Genomic DNA, 11,792 nt, shown 5'->3' on the forward strand with positions numbered 1-11,792 from the left:
AACTGATATTATTGCGGACACCTTAGGTTCCCCTTAAGACAACCCCTAAACGCCCCTTAAATAGTTACTGGTTATATACTAAAGGCACGTGCCTATAGTATATAGTCTCTACAATCCTAAAGGCCTTACCTTTTTAAGGATTCTTCTCTCTTACCAATTTATTCTATTCCACAATTATATCCTTATAGCCCCCTATTTACAAAGTCCCTTATAGGCGCAGACCGCTATATAGAGTATATTGTTATAGTTAAATATCATACTAAAGAGTTTTAACTATAGGCTATTTTTGCATTAGATTTAGTTTATTTACTAGCCTACCTGTCTTAATATTAACACTAAAATCGTACTAAAACTTACTATTAATAGTATATATTTACATTAGACTCCTTTAAAACTCTAGGAGCTAAATTCTTAAAGAATTAAATAGACTCGATTTAAGCTTAAACCTAGTCTAATTTAGTCCAGTCTAATACAATTACTGTAACTGCTAGTAGAGTAGAGTCTTCTATTACTAAGTCTTCTGCTACTAAGCATTCTATTATTAAAAGTCCTTCTACTAAGTCTTATTTACAAAGTGTTCTTCTACTAACTATTCTTCTACTAATTATTCTACTACTAATTATTCCGTTTTATTTTATCTACCGCATTTTACAATATAAACTATTTACCTTTATTACCACTACTATTGCTACTATTATTATTATTTCTAGTTTACTGCTACTTTAGTTACTACTAGTAGGAAGATAGGATCTTAGCTATAGATAACAGAAGGATATTGTAGAATGGTTCTTGTCTAGGTAGCTAAAAGGAGTTTCCTACATTCTTTTAGAGATATGCCTTCCTTTTACTATCTATTTATAACCGTTAACTGTATAACCGTTCCTAAATTAACTTATAAAAACGGCTACAATCTATAAAAAGGCTTTATTAAAAAGCTTTATATAGTTTTAATAGTTATATATAATATTAAATATATAATATTTTCCCCCCTAAAGACGATCTATTCCAGAATAAGGTAAAAATAATCTAGAATGAGCTGTGTACTAGTATTGAGCAGAATACTAAGTGCTGCTACGGTGCCTATAAAACGCTAAGCGAGATAGTATATACGGGCTCGAAATACTACCGCCTATATACTAATAGCTAGTATATTTCTTTTACTGCTACTATTGAATACAAAATCGAGGGAGCGGAAGAGAAGCTGTTTAAAGTCGATGGCGGCCTTGACTAAAACTACTAATACTCTACGTAAAGAGGACTTTAATACTAAAACAGTAATTATTGGAGGGACGGAAACAACCGAATTGTGCGGCACTGTGCTAGGAGTTACAGAGGTACAGCCTAGGTCGTTTTCCTCTATAGATACCAATGCTTGGTATACATTGGGGCATTTAATCGATGGGATAAAACAACTATAAATTATTTCGTAATACCATATACTCAAGTTATAATTGCTATTTAATAGACTAAGGAATCCATTAATTTAATACTAACCGGACGAGCACTTCATTACAACAGCAGCAGTAAAAATTATAGTAGGGACAGACAGCTTCGCGGATACAACATACCAAAAATAGCAATTATAGTAGAAAATTATCCAAGTTCAAGCTATTTAAGGAATCATAATACCCCAACATGAACCCACGCATCTTTGATTGCGCTCTTCACAGACCCATCGCTAGGAAAGACTCCCCCGGCAATGTCAACGGTAATATTGGCAAATGTCTTAAAGTCGCAAGTATTTGGAACTCTACCCGAAACCATTGTCTTATACCATACCTTGCCGACTTTTTCCCATGAGAAACCTCCAATCTTAGTAGCGGCCAGATAAAATGCATGGTTTGGAATGCCCGAGTTAATGTGGACTCCTCCGTCATCTTCAGTACCGGTATAGAGGTCTTTCATATGCTTCGGCTGTGGATCCGTTCCCATCACCGGATCATCGACATAGGCTTTGCCACTCCTCAAAGAACGTAGCGCGATGCCTTTGTATGCGACTGGAAACAAAGTTTGCCCGAGGATCCAATCCGCTTGGTCGGCCGTCTGGTTAGTATGCCATTGTTCCACCATGCAGGCGAAAACGTCAGCAACAGACTCGTTCAGAGCACCGGACTGATCCTCGTACTTGAGCTCGGACGAGTACTGCACAAATCCGTGGGTGAGTTCGTGGGCAATTACGTCCAGGGAGTCCGTGAGGTAGTCAAATACAATACCGTCGCCGTCGCCGAAAACCATTTGTTCACCATTCCAAAATGCGTTGTTAAACCCCAAGGGTTCCTTCGGATCCGGATAGTGACAGGTACCAATGAGAGCCATCCCCTTGCCGTCAAGCGAGTTGCGGTTGAAAACCGCCTTGTAGAACCTGGCTGTAATGCCTAGCCCTTCATAGCAATTGTTGATGTTGCGGTCCTTAACGCGTGGTTGACCTTCCGCTCGCACCAGAATCCCAGGAAGCTTAGCGGTTTGCTTGCTGTCGTAAACCTTTCGGGTAATTGCAGTAGCCGCAGGGTCTGAACCTTTTAGGGCTTCCTGCGTATCAAGTTGGACTTGGGTAGAGACCTTCTTAGAGTGAGTAATACCCTCAAAAGACGCAAGGCGGGGTAAAGCTTATGTTTTTACCGAGCTAGAACCAACATAAGCTGTGGCACTCAAATTATGACGGTGCTCGTGGCACTTTTGGGAAGCTTCCAGTGCATGNCGTGAAGCAGCTCGACAGCTTTCATCAACCGCGTCAGAATTGGCTATGGCTTTGAGAATATATGGGGGGATAAAGCAGCAACGATATGTCTGTATGCTAGGGCAATTGGTGGAGGCTTTACCCTGCATTTCAGACACGGTTTGCGGTAGAAGAGACATTGAAGGGTGACTCCTGTAGACAAAGACAGGTATGAGATATAGCTTAGGATTTGCAGAACGAATGCTCTTTCTACACCTGAGGATATAGCCAGTGTCTGGGGGCCACGCCTTCTTAAATATTGATCTGGGCGGATTTCAAACTATCACTGGAAAGGTCATTCCATGCAACCCCCACCCCGCCTGCAGCTCCTCCGCCGTCGCCTTCCTTTATGCAAATGTCTTGGATATGCGCGTGTTTTAAAATTTCGGTGAAAGCTTATCCGTCACGCCTACCAAGACGTCTAGTCTTACTTCAAATGTATAAAGGTAAATGCCAGTGAACAGTATTAGCAAGTCCCAAGGCCAGCTGCGAGTAATCCTTAGTCTCGAACTCGCCACTCAAACTCTAACCAGAAGCTAATGTCTCACCTGTCAGAACCCCTCACCAGCCATCACACCGCTATCTCATGCAGGGCCGGAAACCTATAGTACTGTGTACATTATCAGTGTTGCGGGGGGACAACGCCATCGAGCATGGTGTGGAAAAGAAACTGTATAGCGAGATTGCGGTGAGCTCTTTTCATTATTACGATTAACATTGAGACAGTTCAACAGTTGGGGCGTGCGGGCAGAAGAATAGGGTCCCGTTTGATCACTCTGTGAGCTGAAACGAAGTCCCTAGGAACCAGTATCTAACACTAGCGAGTTGACATAATGCGGAACAGGTCCTCATTATACACTAAAGTATAATCGGGGGCGGGAATTTTACGAAGAACGGGTGAGCAGCCGAATGAGCTGGAGAAATCTAAGGCTGAATAGAGAGTGGCGTCTTTAAGCAGCAAGACGGTGGAAAATTCCATGGGAAAGGGATTCATGCGCCACCAGGTTCTTGTCAGCTATTGCGTTTTAAGCCACTTTCTGGAGATAGGAAAGCCTCGCGTTACGTATCGACGCTCTTTCACTATCTAAACCTGCTTAGGAAATTTCAATTGATATACACCAAGGAAACATTTACGCTTCGTTTTCTTTAAAAATCTAGCTTCCATCTAGAACTCTGCCCAATCGTCGCTTGGTTAGGCGCCTCTCATATGCCTCTTTTCCTGTTGCATTGTCTCGGGTGGGATCTGCATGCTGTTAACTGATACACCTGAGTCATGCGTGGTATGGTCTATGATTCGTCCGATTCACAAGAATTAGCTTGGTCTGGTGAGACAAATGTGGCTGCATGGATGGTGGTCGGAAAAAGGAGATGCTAGCTTATGGTCCTATAAGATCCGAGTTTGCCTTTGTGTGATATTTCAAGAAAAGACAGGTCGCGGTATGAGCCTTGGCAGCTGCCTTATCCGTGAGACTCTTGGATTGTCGGCCGCGTTTCCAAGAAGCCAAGACGCTGGATATCAAATCCCACATTATTTCGAGCACGAATTATCGGCCTGTGTATGCCAGAAAACTAGATCTAGACCCCACCATCTGGTCACTAGTTAGCTGATAAGCGCCGGAATACACTCCGCTTTGCCTTTATACATTACATGTGGACAATCTAGAACAATCGAGTGAAACACAGCTGAAAGCTGGAAAATGGCGTGTGCACATGACAAAACACCCTGTTCAGCTCTACTTACTAGGCGGCTTGCACACTATGGCTTGTATGAATAATTTCAGCCTAAAGAAAAATTAACGTGTTCTCAGCAGGGGAAATGCAAGCTGCACTGGGAATTGCGGTTCGCGTTTGGAGTGCGATCGGTTGTATGTAGGGTCGCCAATAGGTGATAGGTATCGGAGGTCCGGGTTAGGCTTGGCATGTCGTCGACATAGTCCAAATATTGGCGTGCAGCTCGGCGGGGTCACGGAAAAGCTGAACGGGGTCACCGATGGAGCGCCGGTAAAAAGATCGGCGGGACCACACTTTTACCCATACTGTAGAGGCGGCGTCCGATTGATCAAGATTTAACTAAGGCCCTGGCTTAACTCAAGGTGTCTACTACACGTACGATCAAGCCGCGTCCGTAGACAATTAATCAAAACTTCTGTGTAGGCGTACGACGGATCGAGGCTCTGCACCCGCAGGTGTTCAGTGAAGCTTCTATATCCGCGCAATCAATTAAGGCTCTGCTTCTATATTCGCTCGATTAAAGCTCTTATACAGTCGTTAATGCCCTCTGCCTTTTTCGGGACGTCTTCCGTAGCTGCTCCCTTCCCTTCCAAGGCTATCTTTACTCTTACCTTCTTCGGTCTTAGCTTCTTTAGCGTACCCTTAAGCTTTCGCGGCTGCTTCTTCGCCCCTACTACGCGGTGCTCTGATCAATATTCAATACTTATCGATAAGGATTCAGTATTTTTCAATATCTAGAAAAATTATAGATATTTAAACGCTTTTCAATTTATATTTAATTCGATAATATTATGGGCAGCGGTAAATGGACACCCCTGATTGATGCGCAGACACCCTCCACTGATTGAGTTTAGTTCCTTCCTGATTAAGTTAAAATATCACGTGGATTTATGTTGTTTGCATCTGCATTAATGCTCGACCGTCGCGCGCCCATACCCAAAACATCACCTCGCATTTGCCTTGCCTTTCCCTACCCCAGCCTCTAACTGTTGAGCGCCGCCGCGGCCGCCCAGCTAGCTCTATTCGCGTTGATACATCTACTCGTCGCGAGCCATTAGCATTTGAACGGAATGACGTGTATCCCTTGACACGGCAGGGTCCTTTGCTAAGTTCGCTTATATTGACGACTGGATTCAATTGGATATTTATATTAACCCAGCTTTTCCGATTGGTTGATTCTTATCGATAACCTAAGGACCCAAATTGCCGTGTCAAGGGATACTACGCGTGGGCGTGGGCGCGGGCGTGCTCGTAGAGGCAGCTCGTAGACATCAAGCAGAGGTAGCAGCACCCAAATAAGTTCACGCGGCGCCTCATAGGGTACTGCGCAATCCAATCAATCAACTCATGAGCAGGTAGGGGGGGTTACAGGTGATGCAAATGATGGTAGAACTCACCATGAGCAGGTAGGGGGGGTTACAGGTGATGCAAATGATGGTAGAACTCACTCTTAGAGATGCCTCGCCCGATATTAGCGGTGATATTTAGTAGGCTTTTAGAGGCTTAGGAACTCTGCCCTTTCACAAGGACTTTACCGAGGGCATTCCAACCCCGATTTAAACTCTACTAGTTATACCATAATCGAAATCAAGACTTAATTAAGGTGTTACAGTTATCCCTTAACCCGCCGGGATTCGTCTACTTGTTATTAATAAGGATCCAGCCAATCAGATTAATGTATTAAAATCGTCGTGATTAGAAATACGAAGCTGGCAATATTAATTAATGCTTATACAAATACATCTACAATAGTGTTTACGGCTCGGCTAAGCGCCCGCTGAGTCGCTGAGCCGCACGTAATATAAACAACCCCCGTTAATATTCGCGAATATCCACGGCCGAGCCTACAGCCAAGCCGTGGACATCTTTAAATGTCTTTACCCCCGCTAATTAAGTCGCTAATACGCGCGTATTATTAGCCTATTGGGCCAGCTATGCGCCTATATATTTACCCTATACGGTAAGGTCACTTATCTATGTCGCTAAGCGGTTAGTAAGGTAAGTATACTTTCTCTACCTCTCCTCCCTAGTCTATATCTGCGTATATATAAAAAATAGAAACCCCCCTAGGGCGCCACTTCTCTAGCAGCGTCCTATCTTAAAAATAGCGTTAATTAGTTGCGTAGAGATTAATATTATAAATAATACCAAATTACGCGCTAACGCGTAGAGTATCCTCGCCCTTATATATACTAAGAGGCCTAAAAATATATCTCTAAATTATAAGCCGAAGTAGAAGGAGTTTAAGGTAGGTAGCTAGGTGCTTTATAGAGTAGTATACTTATAGCTAACGCGCGTTTTTCTAGGCCTTTTATAAAAAGATGTAAGCTTTGCAGTGTGTAGGAATTGAACAAGCAACTTGATTGTAAATCTATGGGTATCAAGTGGTATAAATACATGAAATGGTAGCTGAAATGGGAACAGTAATCTGCAAGCAATATTGATCGCAGATCAATATATTGGGTGGCGTTAAGGCTGTCTCGGCAGCACCGTAGTCGGTTACATACCCCCCTAGATTTGATGGTGTAGTTAAAGCTGTAGAAGACAAATGAAGGTAGAAAACTGTACCAAAAATAGGAAATTTAGATACAGTTTTTTAGAAGTAGCAAAGGGTAGGGTAATTGTGAAGATATTGCGGATATCGCGGATATTGCAACGGAAGCAAGTAGACAGAATTTAGCTATAGGAAAATAGTGCTTAGTTAAATGGAAATTGCTTTAATTGTATCTAAGATATCGTCTTGAAGTCTTTATAGTGTAGTGGTTTAATCTATATTCGAGGTAGTCATTCGATCTGTATTCAAGGTAGTCAATTAATCTATAATCGAGGTGGAACTCAAGGTAGTCATTTAATCTGTAATTGAGGTAGATCTTTGATCTGTAATTGAGGTAGATCTAGGAAGCTGCTTAATTGCATTAACGTGCTTATGGAAGCTGCTCAATCGCATTAACGTGCTTTTAGAATTTGAATAGAAATTGCTTTAATTGTATCTGAGATATCGTCTTGAAGTCTTTATGGTGTGGTATTTGATCTGTAGTCGAGGTAGTCATTTAAGCTATAATTAAGGTAGTTAATTAATCTGTAATCGAGGTAGATCTTTGATCTGTGTTTGAGGTAGTTAATTGATCTGTAATCGATGTAGTTATTTAAGCTGTAATCGAGGTAGATCTTTAAAGCTGCTTAATTGCATTGACGTGCTTATGGAAGCTGCTTAATTGCAATGACGTGCTTTAGAATTTTGAATGGAATTTTAACTAGTACTGAACATGGCAGCATAACTAGTCGGTACTGTAGAAGGTAAGGTTTTGGAGTTAAAATTAATTATTCCTAGTTCTTCTTTTGTGTCGTTGGATTTGACTAGTAGATGCAATGCAAATCGTGCTTTTGTTTGTTGGCTGTACGTCCGAATAGTTGATGTCTAGGGTAGGTGACGGTCGTCTTTTAATCGAATGTCGTTCAGCGACTGCTCATCTAGTATCCAGCTAAGTGTAGTACTGCTTAGATCATTCCATACTGTTTTAGTAATCGTCCATCTAGCATCAGCCTCATGTTCTGGCCTATTCTACAAGCTTGTGGTACTATGGGAGTCGTCTGTTGTAACTGGTCGTAGGAAGTCGTTCGCTATCAATTTAAAAGGGTCAAGAAGGGTCCAGTTAGCGTCTTAGCGAAAACCTTGTTTTAACGTTTTTTTTTTTAATTCGTCAATTCGTTCGTCGGTCGCGTACGTACGGTCGGGGTCGTACGGTCGGTCGGTCGGGTTCGATTCAATCGATGTTCGATGTAATCGATGTTTAATATATTCGATGTTCAATGTAATCGATGTTCGAAGTGTTCAATGTTCAACTTAATCGATGTTTAATCGTTCGTCCGTTTAGTAAATAAAGATAATTACAAGTACAAGAGAGGTACCCGGAAGAAGCTCAAAACACTTGCAAAGGTAGAAGAAGTAGTAACTTCTTAAACAAGGTAGCAGATTGATTGCTTAGTAAGCGCTAAATATACAGATCAGATGCAGTACGGTAGGCAGGCCGGGCTTATAACTATAAGCTTTGCAGTGTGTGGGAATTAAACGAGCAACTTAATTATAAATCTATGGGTATCAAGTGGTATAAATACATGAAATGGTAGCTGAAATGGGAACAGTGATCTGCAAGCAATATTGATCGCAGATCAATATATTAGGTGGCGTTAAGGCTGTCTCGGCAGCACCGTAGTCGGTTACAAAAGAAGTAGTACTATAATAGCGATACCGTTACGGAAGAGAAGCTACTTCTTTTCCTTATTAAGGAGGTTATAGGCTAGCCCCTAAAAGTAAAAAGCTATAAGGCTAGTAATAATATACTCTAAGACAAAACGCGGCTCTCCTAGCACTTAGTTCGCGGCTATATTACGGCCCTAACGGACCTCTACTAGCCGTAGAAGGCTATAGGGATAAATAGCTAAGAGAATAATATTTAGGAGTACCTAAAGATTCTATAATAGAGGGATGCGTAGTAGGAAAAGGACTAGTTTACGAATAAGGGTAAAGATATACTGCTTAATAGATATATAGAGGACGAGTTTAAGAATATCTATTACCAGCTATAGGCCTACGGAGACTCCTTACTAGAATACTACCTCCGTACGCTTATAGATATCCTACTAAGCTACTATATACTTACCTACGGTAGTAATAAGCGCTCCGCCAAAATCTTAAACCTATTTACTTTTAAGTTTAAAGGCGAAGGCCCTACGCGCTATATGCCCCTAATATTTACTATACGCGCTAGTAAGTAAAACTAGTATAGCCGCTTTAAGACTATTAGGGCTCTATATAATAAGAAGCCGCTTATTTATATACTTAGCGGGCTAGCTTTCTACCTCTTATACTACTAGGACTTTAGTAATAAGCTATTTCTAGACTTTAGTAAGTGTAATAAAGCCTTATAGGAAATACTACGGTAGACTTGCTAATGGGCTAGGTATATAGGTATAGAATAGTTAACAATATAAATATAACTAGTGGAGTAGTTACCTAATAGATTAACTCTAACGTATTCTACCACCAAGCCGGCCACCCCACCGAGCCGGCCACTTCAAAATACACCAAAAAGCCGATATTTGAATCTTAAATATCTCAACCACTACTTAATAATATTTTCTGAAAATTTAAATATAAGCTCTTATATACCTATTTTAGTGTATATTATAATACTAAAGCGTATAGCTTGGTGGTTATTATAATATAGAGTTTAGGGGTTAAAAATAGAGAAATTTTTAAATATCTTAACAACTACCGGAGCGCATACTCTTATATTGTAATAAGTACTAAAATAGGTATATAAAAGCTTATATTTAAATTTTTAGAAAATATTATTAAGTAGTTGTTGAGATATTTAAGATTCAAATATCGGCTTTTTGGTGTGTTTTGAAGTGGCCGGCTCGGTGGGGTGGCCGGCTCGCTGGTAGAATACGTTAATTATATTCTAAGATTTACTATAAAGAAGAGAAACTATCCATAGAGACCGTACGTCCTTAAATATATAACTCCTCCTTATAGTAAAAGGTTCAGTACGTTAGTATATTAGTATATTAGTACGTTACATTCCTACGTTCCTATATTCCTATATTCTAAACTTATAATATAATTAGCCACGTAACTTAGCTACTCTTTATTCTATAGCTTAATCGGTTCTAGCGCCTCCCGTACTATCTTAAATAACCTATTTATATCTATTCTTAGTAGTCGCACTACTGCTAATATAAGGTCCGTAATACTATCCCCCTCCTTTTTATCTTTGTTTTTAAAAATATCTTCTATCTCTAAGTCGTTTATTAGAGGTATAGCATTCCTATCTTTAATTTAATAACCTTTATTATTCCTAATACCTCCTATTAGATCCTTTATGTTTAATTATTATAACTAGCTAGTAATGTTTATTCTATTACTTAGTAAAGTTATACCATCCTATTCTTATTATATGGAGAAGAAGTTAGTATATATTACGATCGCGTCTCTATCTAGTCGCTAACCTTCTTCCTATACTAAGTATACGCGAGCGAATATATAATTATCCTATAATGTTTAATCCGTCTCTAATACTAAGTATACGCGTCTTATTATCCTTTATAACTGTCTAGTTCCTTATTTAATCTATCTTAAGGTTACGCGTGTTAGTAGTAGCTAAAAAATTAAAGAGTAAGCTAGCCGAGGCCCTTACTAAGGTTTAGCGTCGTTTTAACGAGGCGTCTTAGGCTCTAAAAGCTTAGTTAGATACTTATGCTCGCCTAAGCCGTTTAGCAAAGGTTTATAAAAAAAGTACGCTTAAAAGAGCTTCGCTTAGTAGAGTAAGGTCTATTTAAACTTAAGGCTAAGGAGGCTAAAAAGGATTCTAATTAAGAAGAGGCGGAAACAACTAATACGCTAGTAGTAGATCCCTTAGGTAATCTGGCTCTTCTATTACCTTTAATTAATCCCTTTATTTTTAGCTCCTTTTTAATATTACCTAACCCGTTTTCTTTTAATACTCCTATACCTTTCCTATAGCATTCTTTAAATTCTATAGTAGTTCCTAGGTAGTTTTATTATAGCCTATCTACTTAACCTTATACTATATTTTATTATTAATGTCCTTATAACTAATAATCTTTAAAACTTACTATTTATCTTCTTCTTATCCTCTATACGTGTCTACTTTATAAATTAGTGGCTTAATATTCCTGTATACTAGCTTTAGCATTATAATATGCTATATAAGGTAAATCTTTATTTTAGCTAGTAGGTTTAACTTAAATATAACTAGTAAAATCCTCTGTTTAATTTTAAAAGGTCTTAGTTTAATATAGTCCAATTTCTTACTTAGTTGTTAACACTTAAAATTTTTATATAGTAGCTATACTTTATCCCCCTCCTTAAGATCTAGTNCCTTANATCTNTTAGCNTTATAGTACTTTTTNNTNNNTNTTATACCTTTTTNACTAATTCNNTAAGGTTTATATAAAGATTTATTAGTATCTTTATCCTTTCTTTAGCTATGCTACTCGTTTTTCTTCGCTTATTATAGTAATGTGGGAGGGTACGACCTCTCTAAGATAGGAAAGTCACAGTGCCGTCTGTTAGTCGGTCGGTCGGTCGGTCGGTCAGTCAGTCAGTCAGTTAGTCAGTTAGTTAGTGTCGGGAATGAGGCAAGCGGTCATCACGTGACGCCGCGGCACTAGCGTGGCGAGGAGTCTTAGGCTCCTCGCCCTTCCTCATTCCAATCAATAAGCTTTATTAACCAACATCACTGTAACCTACTCAAGTAGTCGTTATTGGTAAGTCACCCTATGTGACCAACACTGATCAGTGGTTAAATACACAGTCAAC

At 39.8% G+C, this 11,792-nt stretch overlaps 1 protein-coding gene across 1 annotated transcript; it reads right to left on the reverse strand.

Annotated features, from left to right (window-relative positions):
• Positions 1-1,620: 1,620 nt before the first annotated feature.
• On the reverse strand, positions 1,621-2,826 carry K441DRAFT_705740 (extracellular metalloprotease; the record flags this gene model as incomplete). The annotated part of the gene is made up of 2 exons (XM_067653619.1): positions 1,621-2,559; positions 2,620-2,826. The coding sequence occupies 2 exons, from the start codon at positions 2,824-2,826 to the stop codon at positions 1,621-1,623; spliced, it is 1,146 nt and encodes a 381-aa protein (XP_067503631.1).
• Positions 2,827-11,792: the final 8,966 nt, after the last annotated feature.

The sequence above is a fragment of the Cenococcum geophilum genome, assembly GCF_001692895.1.
Source record: "Cenococcum geophilum 1.58 unplaced genomic scaffold K441scaffold_23, whole genome shotgun sequence".
Classification (NCBI taxonomy): Eukaryota; Fungi; Ascomycota; class Dothideomycetes; order Gloniales; family Gloniaceae; genus Cenococcum; species Cenococcum geophilum.